Source organism: Haemorhous mexicanus, chromosome 1, assembly GCF_027477595.1.
Source record: "Haemorhous mexicanus isolate bHaeMex1 chromosome 1, bHaeMex1.pri, whole genome shotgun sequence".
NCBI lineage: Eukaryota > Metazoa > Chordata > Aves > Passeriformes > Fringillidae > Haemorhous > Haemorhous mexicanus.
This window is the reverse complement of record NC_082341.1, coordinates 20,815,321-20,841,855: the sequence shown is the minus strand read 5'-3', so window position 1 is coordinate 20,841,855 and position 26,535 is coordinate 20,815,321. Positions and strand designations below refer to the sequence as shown.

General features: G+C 39.3%; 1 protein-coding gene across 1 annotated transcript in view; it reads right to left on the bottom strand.

The window, feature by feature from the left end:
* Nucleotides 1–1,896: 1,896 nt before the first annotated feature.
* Nucleotides 1,897–26,535, bottom strand: part of CUBN (cubilin) — a 141,794-nt gene continuing 117,155 nt past the window's right edge. Inside the window, 12 exon segments of the mRNA XM_059842496.1 lie at nucleotides 1,897–2,224; nucleotides 2,621–2,856; nucleotides 4,650–4,824; nucleotides 5,266–5,316; nucleotides 5,904–6,085; nucleotides 6,203–6,350; nucleotides 6,996–7,204; nucleotides 7,658–7,820; nucleotides 8,812–9,026; nucleotides 19,154–19,371; nucleotides 20,271–20,400; nucleotides 22,639–22,839. Coding sequence (XP_059698479.1) covers nucleotides 2,117–2,224; nucleotides 2,621–2,856; nucleotides 4,650–4,824; nucleotides 5,266–5,316; nucleotides 5,904–6,085; nucleotides 6,203–6,350; nucleotides 6,996–7,204; nucleotides 7,658–7,820; nucleotides 8,812–9,026; nucleotides 19,154–19,371; nucleotides 20,271–20,400; nucleotides 22,639–22,839 — 2,036 coding nt within the window. The 3' untranslated portion in view covers nucleotides 1,897–2,116.

The following is a 26,535-nucleotide window of genomic DNA, read 5'->3' as shown; positions in this document are numbered from 1 at the left end:
ATGTGTGGCTTCCAGCTGAGCTGTGCTCTGAGCTGGTGAAGTAGAGAAAATGACAACATTTTTGCAAGCTGATTCTTACCTAAAATCTGATGTTTCCATGTCCAGACACCTAGCAGCAAGTGACAGCATCCAGATCTTGAGGAGATTCTCTGCCAACTGCAGAACTGCTGCACCAACTGCACCAAATCCATGGTGATTCATAGCAGGCTAGACCCACAATGGACATTCATGTAGCCTGTGATGGGGTGCTCCACAGGGGAGAAATGCAGTCCTCCTTACCTCTGCAGGCAAACCACTCAATCCATGCTTGATTGTACTTGGAGTCTCTTACACATCGCTGCCTATAGAATTTATTGTGTGGCTTTATCTTCAGACATTTCAGATGTTTCTTTACTTCTTGCTATCCTATGTAGGGAGTTTTAATAAACACTATGGACAAAGATTGCATCATCCTTTGACTGCAAGTACAGCTTCAGTTTGACTTGACTCTCAGTAAAAGTTTTCTGGACTACTAATCTGAAAATACTTAATTTGATTATGTGGTCTTTTATGTCTTTCCTTATTAGAGGAACTTTCTGTTTTGCTAGCAGCTCAGTAGGACACAGCTGCCTCACAATTTCATCCAAATACAGATATTTCTGATTTTTCCATGTTATACTTAGGCATGTTAGCAAGAGTATCACCTGTACATAGGGTCAGTTTTTCTTAGTCCGTGGACAGTTATAAAATGCTGGCTTACAGCTCATTCTGTTGGCCAGTGGGACTTTACAGGTTTCTCTTTTTCTAAGTTGTCACCCAAAGATTTTGGGTCATATCATATAGCTTGTCCCTTTTGTCTGCTGTGTTTTTCTACATTTTATCTTAACCAGAATATCTGCTCAGCTGTTATAAAGTTTTGTATGTTTGTGGAATGATGGCTTTTTTGGCATTCACTGGGAAATCTTCAAAGAGCTCCTAGATTTCGTTAAAAGTGCCACTTACACTTTAATATCTTTTCATAATTAATTGCTTCAATAATCACATTAAGGAATTGCTTTCACTGTAAGTGACTCTTTGTAGTAGTTGTGAAATGAGAGTTCTGATAAGGCCCCTGTTCTTTTTCTGCAGTGCAAATTTCTCTTGCCTGTCCATCACAGCTGACATTCAGGAAATGAATTGGTCATTTGTTCTGGATTGTGACAAAAAATGCTTCATGGTGGGAATCAGTGTCCTCTGTCCACCCTGCCAACAACATATTTATATGTATGATGTGAGTTAGCCTGGGGAAGGGAAAAACTAATTGTAGTCAAAGGTCAATTGATATTTTTATGTCTGCCCTATTCTGAAGTTATAGCTGTTTCATAAATGTCTAGGAAGTTGCCTAAAGGTTGACTAGAAGGGTGACATAGTTACTGAAAGCCTTGGAAGTTTTTTATATTCAGTTGTAAAATAGGCTTTGAAGCTTGAAAATATAACTCAATAAGTACAACCACAGATAACTGTATATATTGAACAGAGGGCTCTGATCCTGAAATGACTTCTTAATCTGGTTAAGATTTAGAACCACATCATGTCCTTGCTGTGTTAAACTTCAGTGAATGCTCAAGTACTGATTTCAGCTGGGTTCCTATACCCAATGCACACTATTGCTGAAAGTTCTTCAGCATAGTAATCTATCTTAGTGGTTATAGGACAGGGACCAATTTTTACCAATTTCTGATTTTAGGTAATTTGAATAAAATGTAAGCTGATGTTTTCAGAAATGCTTGAGGCAAAACCACATAACTCTAGGGAACAAACTAAAGACAGCTTCATGTGTTACGTCCTCTCATCAACTTCATGTGTAACAAATTATTACAGCATTAATTGTACAATTTTGAAATTATGTAGAAGAATATAAAAACATGTAGCAAAATCTCCATTTCCCACTTGGGTAGGTAATAGTTTATTTTCAGCACAATGGGAGATAAATGGTTTTTTTGACAGAATTCCAAGTTCATAACAGCTACATTTACAGTAACTTTTAAAAGGCCTTACTTGAGTTGCAATTGTCATCACTGGACTTCAAACCTCCTTTATCATCTAAAGTCTTTTCAGTATAGCAAGGAATGGCAATATATTTCTCATAAGCAATGTTTTAGCTTGTCCAGCTTAACTGGAATCCTGATGGTAGAGTCACATATTCAGCATGAAATTTTATATAGACTTGATGAGATGTAGCAGTAAATGGAGCGATGTTTGTATCCTAAAATGAAAGACAAGAAAAATTAAAAGCCTTATAGAACATCAAGATTCTTTAGAAGAGACAGAGAGTTAGAACTGAGGCACAAATTGGGTCATAGATTGACAGTGATCTCAGTAACTGTTCTAGTTACTGTTGTTGCGTTTCTCCCTCAGGATATTGCAAATATTTAAAACACAAATACAACGAAGTATGGAGCAAGCTTGTTTGATGCCTCCCACTAGATGTCACTGTACGGTCTGAGTTGGAAGGCTTCTAAGACACCACACAAGCCTTTTGCCTTCACTTCCACTCATCTGTGTGGAATTCATGTCAGAATTAGGGAAATGGTCCTGTACATGAAACAGTAAAAACTCCTTTTAACCACTCCTGTGGTTACAGAGGGAGGGCAGTACGCACCGTTCCGCAGTAGGGCCCGGTGGGGGCATGGCTGGCATCTGGCCCATTGTAGAGGATCAGATAGTTGCTGCTGCAGTCCCCTGGGTCATCGATGCTGATGAAATCAAAGTTCACAGTGACAATTCGTCCCTGGGGCGCGGTAATGGCCCACTCGCAGTCAGTGTTGTTGGGGTAAGTCGCCGGGTAGTTGGGGCTGGCAAAGGAGCCACTGGTGCCGTATAATGTTCCGCCGCATCCTGGAAGCAGACTCTGTTAATTGGCCTGGAAGGCTTCGTTTCACAAGGCAATACATGATGTGCTACATTAGCACAGTATCAGTCAGTAACAGCACTGAAAACCTGAGAGACTGTGAGCTGGGACAACTAACATGGCTAGGAACATTAATAAGAAATAAAACTGAGGCTCTAGCTTCAGCAGCCTAAGAATTTGCAATGGGCATTAGACCATCACTAAATATTAAAACCAACAGCACCCTCCCCCAAATTCTTTGAAACAGGAGCTGAAGTTTTAAGTCTCTGCCTCAATCAATTCAGTTCTCAGCTACTCAACTGGAGGTGAATTTGCTGTGACTGTTCTTTGGCATGAAAAGTAGTGAATCCTCATGGGATAGAAAAATAAAGAGAACAACTCAGAGAAATTAGGCATATTAAGTCAATCAAAGTCCATTTATAGCAAAATTCAATCTTCAACAGTGGGCAGGAGTGGATGACCGAGGAAAAATGCAAGTTTATAGAGGAAAAATGTGCAGGCCTTACAGTCTCCAAGAATTTTCAGCTTACAGCTCCTGGACATGGCACCTTTCTATTTAATAATGTTTATCAGATTAACTTGTGTGGGTAGCCCTTGAATCCATGTAAATTTGTAGCATGCTATGGGAAGGGGCTCCACAGCATTACTGCATACTGTATCAAGAACTGGTTTATCTAGTTTGTTATGAGCCTACGAGCTCCTGGCTTTATATGATGACTGCTAGTTCTTCTATGGGAAAAGTCAAAGAACAGTGGATCACTATTTATCATCTAATATCACTCAATTGTATAGAATTCAGTAGTTTCTTAACCAGATTAAAAAGTCTCAGCATACCTCATACAGAAGCCACTTTTAAAGTGGAGCCCTTTGTTAATCCTGACTTTTTCATAAGAGGAATAGACCAGAACTGTGCACATCATTCAATATCTGTGTGTAAACTATGTATTTCTACAGTGGCTGTCTATTTATTTTCTCTTCCTTTCCCAAGAAATGCCAGTCAATTTGACTCTTAGTAAACTTTTGTTTTCATTAAACTATTTTACCCCTAAGATTTTGTTGTTGACTACTGAACGTCAACTCAGTGCCTGTATTTTTGTAAGTAAAGTTAGGATTATCTTTTTTTTGACCACATTCTTTATTGACTCTTCCCTACACTGAGCTTTCTCTGCCTTTCCATCACTGGGTCACTCAGAACTGTATGGTTATTCTGCAGTACTTCTCATCTGGCCACAAGCTTTCCTACCTCTAGTAACTCAGTGTCATGAAGAAACTATTACTCAGCTGTTCACTGCCATTTCATAAGCCATTCATGAATGTGTCCATGGTATAGTCACTACACAGCATTATAGGTAGTTTATTTTCTTGGGGCAGCTTCCTGTCCCCTTTGAGCTTCACCGTGCCTAGCTCCTTGGGGATATCACAAGTGGACTTCTGGAGCAAGCTGAGTCACCACCAGCACCACCACCCTGTGGATCCCAAAGCAGATGTTCCTGATATTTTCCAGCCTCTCAGTGAAAGAAAGAGATCTTTATCTTAAGTGGATGACATCATCTGAAGTTTCTAAAGTCAACATTAGGAGAGGGAGTTGCTTCCATCTAGTAAAATGAATCTTGCTCCAGTGGCCTTGAGGAGCAACTGCCTCTCTCTGGTGACTGAATAGGGTAGACTATGGGCTCTAAAGAAGATATAAAGAGGTGATGAGGAAGGATCCATAAAGAGCTGAATTCCACATTGCTGCATTTTCCTTCTATGTAGAATTATTTTGTAGTTACAGCCTTACCACTTGATGATGACGTCCAAGTAATTTCATATCCATCATGAACCACTGAAAAATCGCTCTTGAAACGAAGGTAGACAACATGGTTTTGGGGAAAGATGGGACTGGGCACAGTGTTTCCACAGAACCTGCCAAGTAGTGGTGATTGCACATCACTCCCATTTCTGACCTTCAGGGAACACAAAAAATTTACAAAAAATACTGTCAACATTAAATTCCTATGTACTTATACACCAGCACAATTATTCACTAATACAAACACAGCACAAACTAGGTAGTAACTTGCATGCTTACTATAGCTGTAAGTTTAATACTGCTATATTTGCTACCACATATTCCTGTGTAGAGGAAAAAGAGGCCATTAACTGGTCTGAGTTTTATAAGTAATTGCACAGAACAAGATTCATCAGAAACAGACAGCTAAATGTTATAGTGTGTATATCTCCTGACAGAAAAAATTGCTTGACTAGTAGCTAAGATTTTCTTATGCAATTCAAGCCCATGTTTTGCTTTTCATAAGAAATATTAATATTCCAGATGAAAAGATTAATTTTTTACCTTGTAGACTGCTCTTTTCCCCAGTCACATTAAGACACATATCATATCACATAGCTCAGATTAATTCTGATTTTTTTCCTGCACTCAGTAATGCTGGTGCTTAGATCCATTTCTTGAGACAGTAAAGAGGATATGAAAATAGAGCTAAATAATGATTCTGCCACAGACATATGATTTTTATCATCTGACCAGAGAACAGGGAAACCTGCAAGAATGAGGATTGTGTAGGAGGAAGATACACTTTTCACTGACACAAAGTACTTTTGCAAGTGTCTTACAGTTGTCACTAGAGTTTGTTGGTTTCTGTTTTGTTGCTTTTTGGGCTTTTTTAAATTGCTTTTTTTAAGGAAGATCTCTTTCTTGAGAAAAATTTGAAGCAGATGGAATCTACTGCTGTAACAAAACCACTCAGATTTATGGCTTTCTGTTCATTCATGGATGTTAGTATCAAACACAAACTATTCCAGATGACTCTCTTAAGTGGGTAACCTCAACAAGAGCTAGATAAGGATAAGATAATGAAACTATTTATTCACTGGGCTTGGATTTAACAGGGTGTATTGTTTCACGATAAAACTCTGGCAATAATTAGTCCCTAATTCAGTCAGTTCAACTCAGACTTCATCCAAACATACTAATATCCTTTGAATTTAGCAGATTTTTACATAGGCTCACAAAATACGTATACTTGCATGATACCTCTAGGAAATCATGTGAACAGTGGATGCTGTCTTCCAAACTGAAAGCGTGGAAAAAGAGAGATATTGTGTGATTTGGGGGAGCTCGAAGAATGATAGAACAATCCATATTATTGGGATGATGACCAGGCCAGCCAGGGCTCTTCAGGTAACCAAATGACTGATTATACTCTCTGCTGCAACCTTGAGACAGAAAACCAGAAACATGTAAGGATTTCAGATCTCTGTATTGCATTTCAGTCGATGAAATAAACAAAGAGAATAGTAGATAGATTTTTTGGGACATTTCTTCAGGCTTACCTGTAGCTTGATAGGAAAATCTGACTCCATTGTTAATCATATATTCATCTGACTTGAAAGTCACAACGGCAGTGCGATCATAAGAATAAAACTCAGGGACTGGAAAAGTTTCAGTACCACAGAATCTATGGACTGACCCTTGGCTCTGCTGGAATTTAATACATCACAAGTTACTTCATGATATAATTCAGTTTTATATGTACTGAACATAAGGTAAATAAATATCTCAACACTTTCTATACCAATTGTGAAATTTCATTTTAAAGTTCTCTTGGAAATCACCTAATAATATCTCAGCATTTCAGGTTGAATTATTATTAGGAACAAATAGAATATAAGAGCTATTCTCATGCCAAAATGAGAAATAATGAAAGAAGGTTTAGAATATGAAGGACATAAATATTGGGGTTTTTTTTCTGGTGTTTTTTAACATTCTTCCTGGCATGAGTATTCATTTTTATTATGGTTCGTAGATAGGAGGAAGCACAATGAAAACTTGCTGTGGGACAGTTTTTCCTGTGTGTTAGGTTTGGCAGCACTGATACTTGGTTCAGCTGTGAAAAACTGTGTAACACTTGCCCAGGTCTAACTCCACGTGTGCACGGAGTGCTTCTGAGAGGTCTGTGAACAGTTACCACATGTCACTTGGGGCACAGTCAATAAAGCTTTGGATGTGCCCCTCACAGAGGATCATCAATGCATATATTAATAAATAGTACATTTCTTCTCTCCTTCCAAAGAGTGAAGGGAGGTGAATGGGAACGGGGAATGGTATCCCTAGTAAATTCCTTACTGTTGGTGAATCCTGTAGCTCTAGGTAGTTGTGAGAGCAGTCCTGGCTGGAATGGAGGTGGAAGGCCTCTACCACCACCCTGACTTGCTGTTGTGGAGGAGCGTCAATGACCCAAGAGCAGAGAGTAAATGGTGGATATTCATTTGGAAAGTTAGGAGATGTTGCAGTCACGGATGTAGAAGTTGCATTATAGATTCCTCCACACAGGCCTGTGTAAAACAGTAACAAATGCATCATAGAGTAAAAACTGGGTAAAACTCTTTATTGAGAAAAACTCAAATGGAGTTGAGTTTTGGACAGTATACTTTTGTATTTGCCTTTGAGTCTCTAGAAGGAAAACAAAAAGCAAAATACATGCTAGTGGAGTCAATATATGCCATCAAACTCAAATAAATGTTTGTTTCTTATTTGTTAACAATCTGAGTATTTCTGTTTTGTACTCTCAGATTGACAGCCTCTTCCCAACTAGCTAAGATCAAAGAGAATTGCGCTGGGGTCAAGCTGTTTTTAGCTTGCCTAAAGATGCTGTGCTACTGACTTTCTTTGCCCCTTCCTGAGGGGAAGAAACAATGTCCAGAACAAATTCTGAGATAGTATTTAAATACGAATTTCCATAAAAGAGATATAACTCTATATACGCATAAATATATTTGTATACTTACGATCTACTGCAGTGTAGGTGGCATTGAAACCCCTCCTTTCCACAGAACTGTCTGTGACAAATTTCACTGTCAAGAAATTATGGGTAGAAAAAAAAGGAGCTGGCACTGTAGATCCACAGAATGTGCCAACTAAATTGGCATTTTCATTATTTCCATCATAAAGCTGAAAGAAGCAAAATATATAAGTCACTAATAGTTTAGGCACAACAAGCAAATAAAGAGAAATAAAATTCTCTGACCCTGCCTTACATTACAATTTCGTTTACTTGAAAGGGCAGTGTGTTGTCTTGTGCTTTAACAGGATGTTCTTGATTACCATAATTATTCACTGCCATATTAACTAATTCTGTTGGACAGAGTAAATCTCATTATAGAACATTCAGGTCCTGTCTCAGCAAATCTATCAAAAAATGATTACATTTTAATTTGGCACTCTCATTTCTTTATTATATGTAATCTCAAAGAGCTTTTCAGTGAGAAGAGTGATTTTATTCATCAAAATGTAAAATGAAATCCTTGTTTCATTGAGTATCTCCAATGTTCAACAGGATCTATAACATTCCTTGATGGAGCTTGTTTAGCAGCATTCTGCATTCTGATGGTTTGTATGCTCATCTCCAAGAAAATAGCTTCTACAGGTGAGCAATGAGCACCAAGATTTTTGATGAAAAAAAAGAGAGAAATTATAATAATTCTAGTCCTTTCAAGCAATTGTGCATATATATGCATAATTTCCTGCTGCCTATGTCACTCCTGTCCAGAAGTTATCAAAAATAATTCACCCTTCCTCACTGCCTTGTCCTCAATTTTTAATTCTTGATTTCTCTTTAGCTGGTTCTGCTCAACTTCAACCTGATACTCTGAAGTTTTACTTTACATGTGTTTGAGTTTTGTTTTGTTTCTATTCTGTGAAATAAATACTCATTAAATGAGCAGTCTAAGACCAGAAGTGTGTGTAATGTTTAAACTCTTACTGGTTTCCAGAAAGGCAGAATGACATCTGGTGTAGTAATATAACCCAATGAAAAAATTTATATTATATTAAGGAATTTAGTTTCTTAAGATCATTTCCTATTAATTAAGTTAGCCTCGTGGAGAAGATAATGGATTATATTTCACTGATATTTTCTTGTTAACATAATGAGCTGTCTTACTTTGACATAATCATATCGGCACATCCAAGCCGATTGTGCTTCAAGCTCAAATGAAGTGAAGGTGAGGTTGATCCGTTTGTTCACAGGTGCTGTTATGACCCATACACAGTCCAGATTTTTCTCATATCTTCTGGTTACATTGGAGACTGGAGGGCCAAAGGTAGAAGCTGAAGAAGCTGAAGCTGACAAGTAACCACCACAGCCATTCTGACGTCCTGTTGAGGAAGCAGAAGCTTTTTAACAGCAATTCCTGGCATTTATTTAATCTCTAACTCTTTTACGTTAAGCTAGGAGCTTTTTATTTGTGCTGCAGTATTTTGCCATCCTGTCTTGCAAGGACTATCTGAGTGATTAAAAGATGCTCAACACAAAGAGAGACAGGAATCACAATTTGATTTCATAGAATGAATTAAGAAAAGCTCATGTCTTTTGTTGAATATAAAAACAGTATTTACTTTGAAAATGTATCAACAGAAGTTTCTAAAAGGGGACTGTAAGAAGACAGAGGGCAGCAATGAAACAGAAAAGGGCTGGTCTGAGGGCCTTGGAACGGGATCCTTGCTGGCCTCTGAGAATATTTAGTCAGTAGGGGGCACTGAGCTGTTGGCTTTGAAAACGTAATAAAAAACCGAGTTGCTTCTTTTGGCAATACAGCCGCATCCTAGAGGGACTGAATTTGGCAGCCTGACACCGTATTCACGAATCTAGCTAAAAGGGACTTCTGGAAGTGTTTTGCTTGGTGGGAACTTACAGCCCCTCTGAAATGCAAGCTGCTTTTCATTTGGTTCCCACAGACAGGGCTAAGTCCTTGACTTATTTACTGTGAAAATTTGAACTCAATAAAGTCAGTCACATTGAAAGAAATTACCTTTGGGGAAAAGCAGCTATTTATCACATTGAATTCCAAAGAAGCAAAAACCACAGATTATCTGGCAGTCAGGACTTTTTTTTTTTTTTTTTTTTTTTTTTTTTTTTTTTTTTTTTTTAATAGTTTGATTTCCAGAGGTTGGACTGGGCTAGTAAATGTGATCATAAATTCATTTATTTCCTGCCCTATTCTCTGTGAGGTCTCCTGGCCACTTACTTAACTCTGACATTTAAATTAAATATTGTTTTAGTCTTGCTTTGGGGTCGGAGGAAAGAGTTTTAGTAAACTGCACAGAGCAGAGGAATAATTGCAAGCCTGTTGTCTCCTGCAGCAAATTAATTTATGAGCATTCAATAACAGATGAAGCTACAGCTAAGCAACACAAGCAGAGTTTCAGAATTTCATCTGTGTGTGTAAAATACGCCTGTCTGGCACATTCAGTGACTTCACCTTGACACACTGATGCATTTCCAGACATATAAAACTGTGCCTTACTTGAGCTACAGTATTACAAAAGATCATGCTGGTGAGAAATCAGCATCCAAGCATCAGGGTTGCATCAGGAACCCAGGGCTTGCGAGACTGTAGTGGTTAAAGCGGAGTGACTAAGGCTGAAAGTTGTCCTGCTCTACCAACCAAAGCCAGAAAAGCCCCACCCTGTAAAGCAGTTTGCTTAAACCTAAAATCCTCATAACGTTAGATTTCAGATTTTCTAGTTAAAAATGAACAGAAGAAACTTATTATAAAGTGAAAAGGCCAGAAATTAATCGAGTATAGTCCAGTTTTGTGGGCATTTAATGAAGTCAGAAACTTGGAAAAAGTGTTAGCATTCATTCCAGTGCCACTGCAGAAGGCGAGAACAACAGCAGGGGAAATGTGAGCAATAAATCACATTCTCACAAATAGCCTGGGAAGGAGGAAAATGTCAGCCAGGAGGGTGCCTGGGCCCTAGGAGTGCAGCTTCCCTATATTTTTCCTCTGCATTTACCCTTCTGCGTGATTTATTCTGTTCCTCTGAAACAATGTTATTGGGGCTGTCCCCTGTAAACTTTTAAACATAACATTAAGCATATAAATGTCAATCCAATATCATAGTCTGACCATCCAGCCCTGCAATACTGAATCTGGACTGAGTATATGGGTCAGACACTAACAAAGCTCCCCTTCCCTTTTTCAAGGGTAAAATTGCAGAGATGCCAGTCAGACCATAGCAACATGAGTCAGGAAATTGCCACAGACCCATGCAACAAAAAGGCTCTCAGTGCTGCAGGATCATCCTTTTTTTGAATATTAAATGCCTGTACTTTTTCAGTAGTGAAATTCTCTGCTAACTGTGTAGCTATAAAGACAGCTCTAATGCAAAGGCAAAAAACACACATGTGGGTAAACTCTACCCAGAGCTTATGAAAAGGACCTGACAAAGAGAGAAGCAGGCCAAATTCCCATTGTCAGAAAATTATTTCCAGCTAATATAGTATAACCAGCAATATCATCTAAGGGGAGATAAATAACTGTGATTTATGGATAATAAAGATGAAGTTCCACAATCCGTGGCCTGCTCAGCTGGCATAGAGTCAGATGCTTACAGGACAGTACATTATAAATAACAGCTAAACTGGAGGCTGACCAGATATCAAGTAGTCCTACATCAAGCCAAATAAAGAGGAGTCCTTGTTGAGAAATCCATCTATCTTGGTGCTTTCCAGTGCTGACCAATGTTACATCTGATTGCAGGCACTAGAAGTTACACAATAGTGAAAGTGTATAGATGAAGGGAACACCCACAAGTAAAGGAAGAACCAACGGCTTAACAGGAGGGAACTAAGAGAAACACTGTCTCAGTGTGTTTTAGCCAGGACACAACACATTGCTTTAAAAATCAGCACCACTTCGGAACAGAAGGCCAAAGAGTAGCCATCCAGCCTGCGGGTGATTTTTCAAGGAAAGATATTCATCACTGGCTAACACAGCCAGAAGCAAATGTAGCTAAAAGCCAGACACAATCTGGGACTGAGAAGTCTGTTAATTTGTAGAATAGACTCTTAGATATCAAAAGCTGAACTTGATTAAGATAATGAGAAATGTACCTTATAGAACAATTTGTATGTTAGCAGATGGAGCAACTACATGGCTGACTGTTTTGTTTCAGTCTTTGCTTTCTTATTTGAAATAAAAATCATAAGGTCATCATAAATCAGATGGCAATCTTGTTCTCATAAACAGCTTGCCAGAGAATGCAAATTATCAGAACTAGGGCACACACTGTCATCCCTAATTGCTTTTGGTGGGAAGCATTAGTGAAACTAAAAGGCTCCAGGACCATTCAGAAAAGAAGGAATTGAAGGTTCCCTATGGCAAATAAAAATCATTACAGCAGAGACCAAGCACATGTTTCTCTGTTAAGAGTTATACCCTCTAGATATGGAATGAAGATGAAGATAAATCTTTGAAGCTTCCTGCCTTTGAAGTACAGCCAGGGGAAAGGTTCATTTATACAGGTATGGGTGCAATGAAAGGGTAACCTACTGAATAATTTGAAATCTATCAGATTCAACTACACCACTGACATTTCAAAAGACCACAAAGCCATTTTGGTGTCTTTCCCTTCTTTTAAAAATGAGCACCCTAAACAACTATTAGAAGGTTGCAAAGTTGAAGAAATTTTCTAGTTCTGCTTGACAGTAATGAAAATTCCCTCCAAGACTTCTGACTCTGATTTGTTTTCACCTAGAAGCATCCCTGGGAACTCTAGACTTCTCTCTGATCTGAACTAAAGATGAGTATAAGCAAAGATTAATTCAGTTAAGACTAATTCTTCTTTCTTGATGGGTCTTATTTCCAGTGCATGGGAGTGGCTGGACTTACTGTGGCTGTAAAAATTAGCTGATACCTTGTCTGGATCATGGCTTCAAACATTAAGGTTCAGAAGGACAGGGCTGGAGTGAGGAATTGTACTCTTCTGCTTTGTCTCATGGCTAATACTGAAGGTTGGTGAACCTTCTCAAGGATATTCCCATGAATATCCTGGGCTGTTCCCATGTTTGGCAACCATTGCACCAACATCGTGATTTTGTGTGGCTGCAGGCCCTGTCCACAGAGCCCACAACATTTCAGGAGACCTCTGAAAGCACAAGGCCCTTTAGAGTCCTTATCCAGCCTTTATGCAGAAAAGCTTTTTGACTGGTTTGATGGCCTGGCAGTGGTACTAGCAGTGACATTTAGGACTGTAAAGCCCCAGTATTCTGCTTTAGCCAGATTTCACAAATGCAGTTAGATTATATTTTTATCCTTAAGGTTCTTTGGACTGACACCAAATATAAAAGTTCAGACATGCTCTGTGCCAAGCCTGCAAAACTCTGATCTATGTACTGTCCTATCAATCTCCTTGATGCTTGTCTGGGAGACCAGGGGCTGACATGCAGTCTTGTCTAATTCCAATACTTACTAATACTGAATTAGTGTTCATATTTGGCACCACAGCTACTTAAGATTTTGCAGATCTCTCTTGTGAATGAGAAATGTCTCCTCAACTCTTTTTTGTATGCACCAGAGGACAGATTTTCAGCTGACAAAGTCATTGACTTCAGTCAAACTAAGACAGTTCATGCCAGCAGAGTTCACACACAGTTTTGTGAAGGGTCATCAATCTGATTATTCCATCAGCTTTCAACCATTTAATTACTACAAATATATGTAATTACTGTGTCCGAAATCAAGTTTTCCCCTTAATTTTTCAGATCAGACAAAAATTTCTTATTTTAATGTCTATTTTTCTTCTTATCTGTCCAATTTGAACACGTAAGCCCTTCCTATTTCTTTTGCTTTGGAAGAAGAAATCCTTCACTGAAGATAGTCAAGCACTGTTTGGATGCAACCCTATGCAACATGCTCTGGGATGACCCTGCTTGAGCAGGGGGGTTGAAGCAGATGATCCACTGTGGTCCCTTCCAACCTCACCCATTCTGTGACCCTGTGGTTAATTAACTGACATTTCTGAGAGACATTTGTAGACTATCCCTTAGCTCAACAGTCGTATTCTTTTCAAAGACACCAAAGAGATGTATTTCAACACCACAAATGCTTTCTAAATTTAGTGAGATTTCAAGCTGATGGATATTTGAGACCCAAAATACATTTAGAAACAGTCTGGGAATTGTGACTTATGATCATATATTCTGATCTTGTCACAGATGTTCTTATTTTCCTTGACTATAATAAGATCAAGAAAAGATATGATTAGCCACAATTTATTCACTTATTTTAATACATAAAACTAACCATATCCATGACAGTGTAATGAAATGTGTGATACTAGTGGGTAATATATTTGGCAAAAATTGAATGAACTGAAAGCCGAAAGAAATTATTGCCAGAAGATTTGTGACATTCAAACAATTTACTTCTCAACTAGACCCTCAGCAGCACCAGGTTCTGAGTTCAGGCTGGATCCTTGAGATACAGCCCTGGGAACCAGTCCTAATGGCATGTGAAATCTCTGCAAGTCACTGCTGCTTTTCCAAAGGCATGAGAAAATACAATAACATTCACATGCCACAGTCAAGGACACAGTCTTCTAAGAGTTTTTTTTTTGGTGCAGGAAGAAAAATTGGCAGGATTCAGCTGTGCTGCATGTTATGTGCTTTCACATAGCAAGCCATAACTGCTGCTAGCAGTGCAGGTGCCTAGTGTCACCTACAGCAGGTACCACCATTAATTACATAAATCAGTGCAATGAACTATTTCTGGTGGTATGAGAATTTAAATATGACTCACAAAAGGACAGCTACCCCTGGCCTATGCAACAGAATATCCAAACCAATATTTTACATCTTATATTGCTCATTCAGAATTGTGGGGGCTTTTTCAGCAATTCTGAACAACCCAAAAAGACTGCAGCAACTGTGCATGCTGAACACTGCTGAAAAAGTGCACCTAGAAAGCAAACATAGAGTAAGCCATAGTTTCAGTTTACAGGGCAGAACATGAACTACAACAAAATTGGGCTTTTTTTTTTTCTATATACAATAAAATAGCATAAAAATGCTTCGAAAATTCTACTGGATCAATTTTTTAAAAACTAGACTGTAATTTCATTAGGAGAGAGCATAACAGTAAACCTGTTAGTGACAGGCTTTTAGTGTATTCAATTCCACACAGGAAATAAGTAATTCAATACACAGCAAATAGAATAAGAGAAGGCAGATACCTCTGGGTGATTTATCAGGTAAATTACAGATCATCTTATCAAGAAGAAAAGCATGTGGATTATAAACCATTTCTATTATATGCAAACTAGCTTATTTATGTAAATTACCTATGAATTTACAATTTTCTGTATATCAGGGAAGATTAATTTTTTTCCAGCTATTTTTCTTCTAAACTTTACTTACTTATGATTATTTTTCTCAGGTAAAATGATTAGTATTCATTCAATAGAAATTATGATTTGTATAAAAAGAATAGAGAGATCCTAGAGGGAAAAATTGCGCAAACTCAGGACAATGTGGAGGACCGGGTGTTTCAGGAATTAACATTCCAACAGCTTAATGATTGCCAAAGCTTTAGGAGGCATTTCTCCTGCCCTAGAGCCAGCAACACTAGTCTTCTCATTGTGGCTGCCCTATTCTTCTTGCCTGTCTATATCCATTGGGTTTTCTTCATCTTGTGTTTAAATCACAATCTTTTTGTGACATTAGACTGTTGCTTTATTCTGCCTGTACAGTGCCTTGTGCAGTGGAATTGTGGCCCATGAGCTCATAAGCCCTAAAATAATGCAAACAAGGGACCACAATGGTATTTATCCAGTACACAATGCTCATATTTCACAATGCATAAACTTGGATTTCTCCTGCATGCTCACAAAAGAGAGTATGAAAAAGAGAGGGGGAAAAAGCTGGTCACAGCTTGAAGTCAAGCAGAAATTAGGGCAGTAGAGAAAAAGCAGGCAATCTTCCTCCCCTCCTCCACCCCACCTTCTCCACTGACCCAGCTGTTGCAGTTCTACCTGTATTATGTGAATAAAGCTCAGGAAGAGCCTTCTGACTCAATTCACTTATCTAACCGTGTGCAACACTTTGCATCTTGTACATTCATGTGAATGCCTTAGAAAGCCTCAGTGAGCAGACCTGCATTTCAGAAGAGCCCTCGATCCTACTGTGATGGTTTAGAGGCATTTTTCATTACTGCCACAATGGAATACCACAATGGTACATCAGCAGAGAGCTTTCGAGAAGAAATTACTTCCTCTTAATGAGGTCACAGCTATATCTCCCAACAGGGATTTGTGACTCTTTAAAACAAGAAAAAAACCCCAAATCTTTATGTCTTAGCTTTTGTATCATATGCCTCAGGAGATCACAAATTCAGGTGAGAGGGTCACCCCATTACTGAATGGGAATAGGCAGAAGCTCCATTTGTCACTAAAGTGCTATTTGTGCTCTTACAGCAGGGATGGTTGAGGTATGGGCAGGCTCTGTCCCTGCCAGCCAGAGTCAGTTAAAAAACTCAGATCTTCCCTTAGAGCTTGTGAGATATCAGGAGATCAGCCAAGTCACAAGCTCAGTACATGCCGATCTCATTCTTTGGGGAGAGATCTTAGCTTTCCTTCCTTTACAGGGACATCTCATGTAACCAAATGCCTTAAGCTGATATTGATTTCTATCTTCTCATCCTTTTATTGATTGTCTAGAGAAGCACATGCTCGCTGTGGAAAAGAGTTATAATTCTCATTTTACAGACTGAAAAGAAAGGCAGAAAAAAGGTCAGTGGTAACTAAGGTAAGAGAAGTCTGTCTTTCCACAAATCTAACACTTGGAGCAGGCTGGTATCTTCCAGTCAGCCCAGCTCTCCAGCTCTGCCTGAGAGATGTCCAAGTGATTCCAAATATGAGGCTGATAAAAACACAAACTTAGCAGCAGAAATAGTGAAAAGATAAACCCTCTGAACCACAAGGGCCAAATGTTCCCCTGCCTCAAGCACACCATCTCACAGAGTTATGACAAAGAGTGCTGCCTGTGAATTGTGCACTTTTTATTACACAGTGTATGGAGTAACACAGGGAAAGAAAAGATATTTGACAAGAAAGGTGACGTGTTGTTAAATGGCCAAATGAACACTATTTCAGACTTTCTTTTAGTGTCTTTTTCCTGTCTCGTGGGGGGACCTTGAATATTCTGTTGGAGGGAGGATCAGTGATGGAAACTAATTGTTTTAATAAAATCAGGGAAGGTTTTCTACAGGAATTTCAGGGTTTAAGTCTTTGAGAGCCTGGATAATCCTAGATTTAGGCAATATTCCTTAAAGAGCCTAATCAGGAAAGAAATTGGAAGAGCTTGTGGGGAAAGGAAATAGTTTAGTTTTACTACAAACAAAAACAGTAAGTTGTTTATCTCCAATACATAATCAGGGTCACTCACTACATGAAACAGAGAGCAATAATTATGTTATCCAGTTGTGTTTCCCTGGGGCAACTAGAGAATAATGTGCTCATTGTCATCCAACAGAGAATGAGGTTACTTGTTTCTCTACAGATACCATCTTCCTTATTCAAGAGACTGATCATTATGAATTGTCATCTGATTGCATTTTTACTCTTACAAAACCACATGGGTTTTATCTTTTAACAGACATGAGGGAGCTTCTCTAAAGCACCATGTAGAATAACAGGCTTTTAGATCTTCATGGTTTTATTTGAACCATAATCTCAGACCTCATAGTACAATGATGTGTCACAGATTTTCCTGGCTCTGTTTTTTAGGCAAGCTAAGCTGGAAACATTTATAGGATGTGACTCATGTTTTCCTTCTGTAATATGCTTTTTTCCTTTTTTACTCTTCTGTGTTATCATGGGATTGCCAAGATCCTTGCTAATGGCAATGTGGTTTAGTCCCTGTGGCTTGCTTCCCACAATGAAGAGAGAAGAGCTACCATTAAGCATCTCACCATCACTCTTGGCCCTCTGTCACACAGACCATACCTCCTCCTGGGCATCTTTATAACTTGCAACTCATAGCTCCTGAGTAACCCATGCAACGTCTTAACCTTGTTTTCCTTGGGAGCCTCCAGAAATGTCCCTCCAAAACATCTAAGAGATGTCAAAGTTTATTCATAAAAGGCTTCTCCTCCCTCTAGGAAATTATCAGGCAGGGTGCTGACTTGAAGAGCTTGGTTTGTGTTCTGTTGTGTGCTTAATGAGAAGATCTGGCAAGTTGCACAAATAAATCTAAAGTCAGTGGCTAAAAAAATTGATTAAATGCCAACAGGAAGAGGAAGAGCTTGGGGAGTTCCTGATGATCTCACCCTGGAAATACTAAACCAGGCTGCAGGGGATCTATAACAACTGATACTTCAGCCTTAAAGACAGCAACATGTGAAGCAACATTAAGTTACCTAGAATACCATTCACAAGACTTAAAGACCATTCACAAGGTCTTAAGCATTCTTGTAGCAATTACTTTGAGTGAAGCAAAGGAAGAGTTAATAATAGTAATAACTTTGAGGTTCTGTGGGAATATTTTTCTTGGCAAGGCCTGTAGAACCAGTTATTTTCCTTATCTGTAAGTACTTTCTCAGACTATCAAATGAGAAAGTCACTGGCTAGGGATAGGGAGGGGATTCAGTGACTCAGCAGAAGACTATGTTTGTTCTGCCACAAAGGCCTTTCATTCTCATCTGTCTGAGCGCCAGCTCTGCAAACCAGACAATCACTTCTTTCTAGACCACAAAAGATGTGGTGTTAATTATACAGGAAAGTAGTAGAGATGACATGAAATCAATTTGCATGTAATAATGATTTGTTGCTTAGCATCCCTAAACAATTCAGATAAGGAGATAAAAATCTCCTTTTACACTTTGATCTTTAAAGTAGAGTAGATTTAAATGTTTTTTAAGGTAATAATCAAACTCTGCCCCTTATTCTTGCATCCATCAAAACAAAAGGCATCCAGTGCCTTCTTACTGTGATCCCATTTATTTTATGGCCAGCTAATCAGAATGATCCCACAAATCAGTAGGAATCAGCACAGTGGTGCCTGGTGTGGAACCACAATCTTAACTGACCTCAACACTTTAGTTCTTTAGAAGGTGTGAGGGAAACTGAAAGGAAATGGAAAGTGAGCATAGATTGAAAGGAAGCATCTTTAGCACACCACCAACCTTTGACTACAAAAGAATAATAATTCTAAAGTATTTCTGCCAAAAGAGAGGTCTTTTGGTGCTGCTAGGCCTTCAGCCACCCAAGAAACACCTTTACCTTCAGAGAGGCAGGGAAAGGGCAGCCAAGAATGAAGGGGATCAGCTCAGAACCAGACTGCAATGCAGGGATCCCATAAGCCTAGTACTTAGCTTAGTTCAGTCAATTTTCACAAAATCAGAAACATTCTTCTGCTTCACTCACCCCTGGAGAGGGAGGTCACAACTGCTCCTCACCAAAAGAAATTACTTACCAGCAGATTAGGAGTCTGATGATACACATACCTAGGGCCTCTCTGAAGGATGCTTTCCATCCCCTGTCTGCTCCATAGAAGTCAGTTCTAAACACCAGGAACAAGTTATTACTGGAGCTCTTAATATCTGGAGGCAATTCTGAGCCACAGAATTTCCCAAGGAGAGGAGCATGAGTATCTGAGCCATCATACACGGCCACATAGTCTTTGTAGCAGGAGGGAGATGTTTCAAGCTGGAAGCTGTTGAATCTGTAAAACACAGTTGGAGCCTTAGGTATCACATTTTCAGTTCTTTTCCTGTGCTATGTGTGTTTTAGTGCTTGAGGAAAGGTCCAAGTACTCGCAGTAGCCGAAGCCATGTACAGGCCAAACTCGACTCTTCAGGAATAAACCAAGCAACCATTACATGCATGGCAAAACCCTTCAGCCAACAAGCCTCACAGAAATTGGGGCCCTCACCCACGGGGCCTCTTGCAAGGCAAGCTGTGAGCACACCTCAGCTTTCTATGAAGCAGGAGGTCTCTCCTGTGCAAACACACCCTCTCTCACTTCTGCAACGGCTCAGGCTGCAATTTCCTTGGGCACGTGAGTGGCTTATAAAATGAAGGCGCAGAGTGCAGGACAGTGAGTCTTCCTCTTAGCTGGGAAATGTTCTCCTAATTTACAATCACATGATAGAAGAACAGATCAGTTTTTAATTTCTCATTGGCAATGTTGTGGCAATAATCTCCCTCTCTTAGGCAAGACAGCATACACTCAAAAATACACTGGTTTTGGGAGGGTATTATTACTTTGGCTGTAAAATGATTACTATCCTTCTAAAAGTATTATTATTTTTCTTGTATAAACTTCTCAAAGGCTGATAGAATTTAACTAAAAAGCATGAGCTGCATTTTTACAATTTGTTTGTCCTGTTGGTAACCAAAGTGGGAACTTAAAATTGTGATTTTTTTACCTAACAAGTTAAAAAGAAAGATGGAAGGGAGCCTGACGCTGATAAAAATTACTTCAGTAACCATCTCTTATTTTATTTTGGCTTTGACCTTGGAAACGGAGAGTCACAGAAAATATTGTCGATAATTGCTGCTTTAACCGGAATCAGAGACCTCCCTGCTCCCTTAATGACAAACTGAACTGGGATTACGTACTTCAGGGCCACTACTTTGTTATTTCCAACTGTGATGTGGTATGAGCAGTTCATGTCATTGTGATAATCAAGATGTGAATGGCCTGGACTGCTGATAACACCGTTAGAGCGATTGAAAATGCCACCACAAGCTGTGAAGAGAACAGAAAAAAGAGTGATTAGTGTCTGCATACTAGTTTGGTCCTAATTTTCATATTTCTTTTAGAAGTTTACCTGCAAGGAAAGAAAGACCCTTGATAAATTTGGAGGCATCCATTTTCTAGGCATCATTGTCATGCCTAGAACTCTTAAATGTGAGATGTCTGTCAGCCTGTGCTCTGCAGTGGAAGACTAATCACCACTGCAGTAACAGGTTCCTACTAATCCATACCAAATGGCACTGGCACTGTGCAGGGAAAGACTGATTGCAAATGTCCTGCAGTAGATCCAGAGAGCAGCAGGGAGGGATGGGTGCCTCATACAGCACCATGAGTGAGAATATCTCTGCACTCATTCTAGCTTGCCAAAGGAAACCTGGCTGATATGTGGGCAAAGACATTCTTTCATCCAAATCCTGGCCTCGTGGAAACCTCTAATTAGCCCCAACTGCACTCATAACCCTATTCCTGACATTTCTGGAATAGACATATGCAAACCCTCATCATCTGTCAACACCCTGCCAGAGCAGGAGCATTGCTGTAGAATTTGCTCTGCACAGAAATGCACAGAGGGGTCTCCAGGTATCACTAATCCTGTTCCCCACTTCACCCTGGGCTGGGACTCACTGTGGCTGAGCTGGAGGGTGGAATATTTATTTGCTTTCTGGCTGAAAAGCAAGTTAAACTCTGCAACTCTAAACTTAAGGCACTGCTTGGCCTCTCAGGGTTTCTCACCATGGAAGCAAATGAGGCCAAGATGTGGCTAATGTTTGTTCCCAGCTTCAACGCTTCAGGGAACAAAACCTCTAATCTCCATTGTTAGCTTCAGCCTTCATTTTATAATCTTAAATTTAGGAGAAAAAAAAAAAAAAAAAAAGCTTCCCCAAGTCTCCCTGCATCCTGTTGATAAGCTTCTGAGCTTCTGAACTGTGAGCCACACACAGTTTTTCATGTTTTAAAGAAGATGGCATTGCCCAGGCCACCACCTTAACAAAGAGAGTCCCATAAAGGGTGCTGCTGGATGCAGAGCCCCTGATGACTCAGGCTGGCAGCCTGGAGAGCTGGCAGATAAAGGACAGGAGTTTGGAAGATAAAGAATCAGCATTATTCTACACTAGGAGGGGGAGCCTTTTCATTTTTTTGCAGTAAACAATGCAGCTATGGGGAAGAGGAATGTTAATTGGCAGAATCTGCTTTGTATACAACAACAAGCTAATAAAGCTCCAGTTATCCTTCTCAAATGTCACAAGTCACAAGTCAGATAGCAGCAACTGACTTGAGTGAGTTATGAAGGTCTTTTCCATGAGTAACTGCACATTGTCATTTCTCAGTGCCAGTCCCTCTTTCTTATCTGTAACAGACCATTCATTTCACATAAAGAATTTAGCTTTATGCTTTCGTGGTGTGGCATTGAACATGAGGAATTCATTGAGGGAAATACCAAAGTTAAACTCACACTTTTCTTTGCAGTTAGAAAATAATTCTTTCAAACATAAAAGTGGTCTCTACCAGTTAAACCTAGAAAATATTAAAATTTGTTTTGCAAATAAAATCAGTCTTCTGGGATATTTGTGTAGATGTAAATTTTAAACTCAGTTGGAAATTTCTTTTTTGAATTCAAATTTCCTCTTTAAAACATAAGAGATCTCTTGCGAATGACAAAAGTGCTTTGGTGAAAATAGTTATTAAAAAATAAAAATAAATCTATATCCCAAGTTTTATTTACCTTCATTCCTGGCACTGCAAGAGGGTCTACAATTGGAGGCATATAGCTGTGTCCATTTAACTGTTCTGTTTCTCGTATTTTAAAATGTAATTTTAGTGTAACTGAGAATTAGACCATTCTCTTGTAAGTGATAAAATCTTTAAAAATTATTCAATTAAAGAAACTAGTGATGTTGCTCCTTAAACAATGCAAAAACAAACAACCAACCAAAACCTGCCAAAAATGGTTGCATTTCTTTTCTACAGAGATGGAAAATATATCAGTTCCTGACTTGGTCCCATGGAAAGTCTAGAAATGAGAATCATGAGGTAACACATCATTCAGGATGTTAATACACACTAAATAGTGCCATGTCCTGGTCCTGAGAAATGTTTTGAGCAAATGGAGTGGGAAAATGTACCATCTACACCCATTGAGGTATTCCCAAAATGAGGGACAGCTTTCCTACACGGAACCATTATCCAGAATATTTCTACCATCTCAAAACCAGAACACTGTATGCTCACCAATGGCTCTGTATCTGGCCTGGAATCCAAAGCCCACAATGTGGGAGTCAGTGTAGAAGTTGAGCAGCATGGGTCCAAAGACGCTGACTGGGGCAGGGAGCTCACTGCCGCAGAGAGTGATGAGAGGACGTGCGGCTGTGCTCTTCCCACTGAAGATGCTCACTCCATCATAAAGACAAATTCTGCTCAGGAGTGCTGGGGCTGCATGGACACAGAGGGCAGAAGTGTTAGCAGGATGTTTTACATGTGATTTACTGAGCAACAACTATATAGATCTAATCCAGGAGAAGAATTACATTTTATATTAGTTTCCATTCCAGAGATCTCAGGATTTCATTTGCTTGCTGAGGAAGCGAAGGTCAATTTTTAACATGCAGTAATACTGTGGCAGAAAAAGGCAAAGAGGCCTTCTGTGTAAGACATCAGATTTGTCTCATTCAACGCATCCTATGATCTGGAAAAGGCTCCAGGCCCCTTGAATTTGTGGGAGTTCATAGCTGAGTGAACACTATCTGTGAAGAGGTAAGAAGACCCAAGAAAAGCATGGATGTCCTCTGCAGATAAAAGCAACGCACTTTTTGTTGCAGGCAGCTTTCTACCAGGAATTTCTTTCCCCTAATGCAGAATTCAGAATTCAGTGCAGGGAATTTGAAACCATTTAGAGTGAGATTTTTGAAAAATCAAAAAGTAGCCCATACACCAGCAAGTTCCAGAGCTTATTTCTTCCTGATTTTCCTCAAAATTTGGAGTACCTAAACTCAGGGTCATCAGCTCGGCTCAAGGAAAAGTCAAAAGGAAATTTGATCTTGCAATGATTTTCTAAAGCAATCTGTTTTGGGGGGGAAATCAGTGCAGATATTAGGCTGAGTGGGAAAAAAAGGAACACAGAAATAGGGAGCTCAGCATTCTATTATTTTTTCCCCACTCTTTTAAGCTTCTCACTTGCAATCAGGTTTCTGGAGGAATGAGCCATTTTCTCTGACTCCCTGCCCTACCTTCAGGACTTTCTAGTCACTTCACTGTTTGCAAACAGATTTGACTAAGGTGAAAGATCTCAAAAATGGAAGGTCATATCAGTTTCCCAGAGTGACAGAATATGCTGAGTTGAAGGGGACCCACCCAGATCATCAAGTCCAACTCCTAGTCCTGCACAGCACCATCTCCAAGAGTCACATCATGTGCCTGAGAGAATTATCCAAACACTTCTTGATCTCTCTCAGGCTTGGGGCTGTGACCACTTCCCTGGGCAGCCAGTGTCCAACCACCCTCTGGGAGAAGAAACTTTTCCTAATATCCAGCCTAAACCTCTCCTGACACAACCTCAGGCCATTCCCTTGTTTCCTGTCCCTGTGCACCACAGAGATCAGTGTCTGCCCCTCTGCTTCCCCTCATGATGAAGTTGTAACTGCAGTGAGGTCTCCCCTCAGTCTCCCCCAGGTGGAACAGACCAAGTGATCTCAGCTGCTCCCCATGTGGCTTCCCCTCTAGACCTTGACTATTTTCATAGCCCTCCCTTGGAAGCTCTCTAATACCCTAAAGTCTTTCTTATGCTTATATGGGACCAAAAGGTCAATAGCTGAGTAAGAGTGCCAGAGGAATGTACCCAAAGGAAAAGCCACACTTTCAGGGGGTGTGAGAGACCTACCAAGCCCCAGCCAGCAGCACCCTGGGAGCTCAGAGCCATGTCACCACCCCCCTGCCCAGCTGGGGGCCATAAGCGGGGGGAGAGGTTGTGGGTACCCAGGCTGGCACCACCAAGGGATATATGGTGGGAGCAAGAAGAGAGCCATGTGGGTTTTGCAAGAAAGCTGAATTAATGCTGTCAGTGAAAAACACAGCACACAGTTTTTGCCTACTGAAAAACAAGTTTCATTAGCTGTTATACCTAAAGGATAACTTGATGTTTTCTTTGTCTTTTTCATAATTTTTAAGCTTACTGGAAGCTGGGTTGTCACATGTTTATTAAGTTATCGTGTTTAGTGACCTGTGGGCAATAATGGGACAGTTACTTAAACTGCAAAGGATCAATGGGGAATTACCTAAATTTAACAGGAGAGACACTGAGCCTGCTGTTGTAGCAGATTTATTCCTGCAGATTGTCCAGTCAAAACAAGCTTCTTTCAATTGTTGCAGGAAACAAGATAACTTGTATTAAATAGGATGACAAGTAGGAGTGGAGTGATAGTTCTGTTTCATGAGAACAACAGAATGATCTCAGCAGTCAGATGTATCTCTGGAGGCTGGATTTTAAAAATTCCTTCTGTCTCAATGAAGGCAATGTATGCTACCATTCTTTGCAATTATGTCAATACAGAAATATGGCATTACATGCTTTGCAATTATGTCAATACAGAATATGGTGCTTGTCTGACTCTAGAGAGACTAACTAAGCTGATAACAACCAGCCACATCAGACAGTTGATTACACTGTTAATAAAATAATCTGTTAAAAATATTCTTCATTTCCTATACTGTTTTGGAATATTCGATGATGTGATCAAATTTTTAAAAATAATAAATCTTAAAATTCAAATAAAACAAAAAGAAATTGAGATGAGTATTTTCAAGATGGGAAAGATTTAAGAAAGCAACCTAGGTAATTTTCTGAAAATACCAGAGAAAAGCATGAAGTGGGACTAATTTCTCAGCAAAGCCAAGGTCCCTAATATTTATGACAAGTTGATTTGCAAGACTGCATTGGAAAAAATGAGATGGTTGACAAAAAATTGTGAGAAAAAGTCTTAATTTCTAGTTTTGAATCCTTATTGTTTAGGCCAATATGATTTATGGCTCATAAATTCTGGCAAGAGTAGTCATTGTTTGATCTCTATCCTGTACTTCATTCTCTTGTTTACACTTTTTTTAATTTCTCACCAATCTAAAGGGTTTATTCTGTAAATATTCCCCAGATTCAGATTCTCCTCATATCATACTTTCAGCCTGTACACATACTCAGCACATCATCCACAATTCTTCTCTGTGATTTTATTTCCTCTAATCATATAATCTTAGATCTTTTCTAGACCAGTTTCTGTCCCTTACACTACAAGGAAATTGCTTTCATGAGTCTCCAGAGATCTGTTCTTAGGCAGATGTCAGACCAACATCCTCTTTGAGGCACTTTCCACATAGTCAGCACTGGTTTTCTTCACAAAATTTTGTCTACTAAGAGCTTTTGCTCATCCTTCTGGTATGACTGCATCCTCTGTTCTGATTCATCCATGAGGATTCAGTGAGATATCTTCTGTCTTGCCCTCCTTATCTCCACATTAGCTCTGTATAATCTCATTTGTGAGGACAGATGCAACTGTTCTCTTTGTGTTGGTGACCTCATAATTTTCCACTTACTATCTTTAAGATAAACTCTTTCCTATCCTTCCATTCTTTCTTCTAGCCTTGACAATATTTCTTCCAAATACTTCTGAAGAGATAATTTATTTGGCCTGACATTATGAACATATCCCTGTTTCTTTGAATTGCTGCATGCATTTCCTTTCAAGGCTCTTTGTTATCTATCTGTGCTCTATTTATCATTTCTTGGCACCGTTCAGCATTGATACACTGACCCAAAGTTCACATGATAAGAGCTTCAGTTGTTCTTACATTACATTTTGAAATATGCCTTTGGGTTGTCTCTTTTCCACTTTGCAGAAATTTCTGTCCAGTCTCATTTATGTCCATAAAATCATTTGTTTGATATGATGCCGGCACAAAAACCTTGACCAAATCTGGGCTCCTGACCATCTGATCACTAATATCAATGTCTTCTTTCTATCTCTCTGTCTTTAGCCATAGATTCTGTTTCATTTAGTATTGAGGCAAAACTTGTCTTTTTGTTTAAAGGCTGTAAAACTTTATATAATGGGTCTTTTTTTTCACAATAGCAGCTTCTGATAT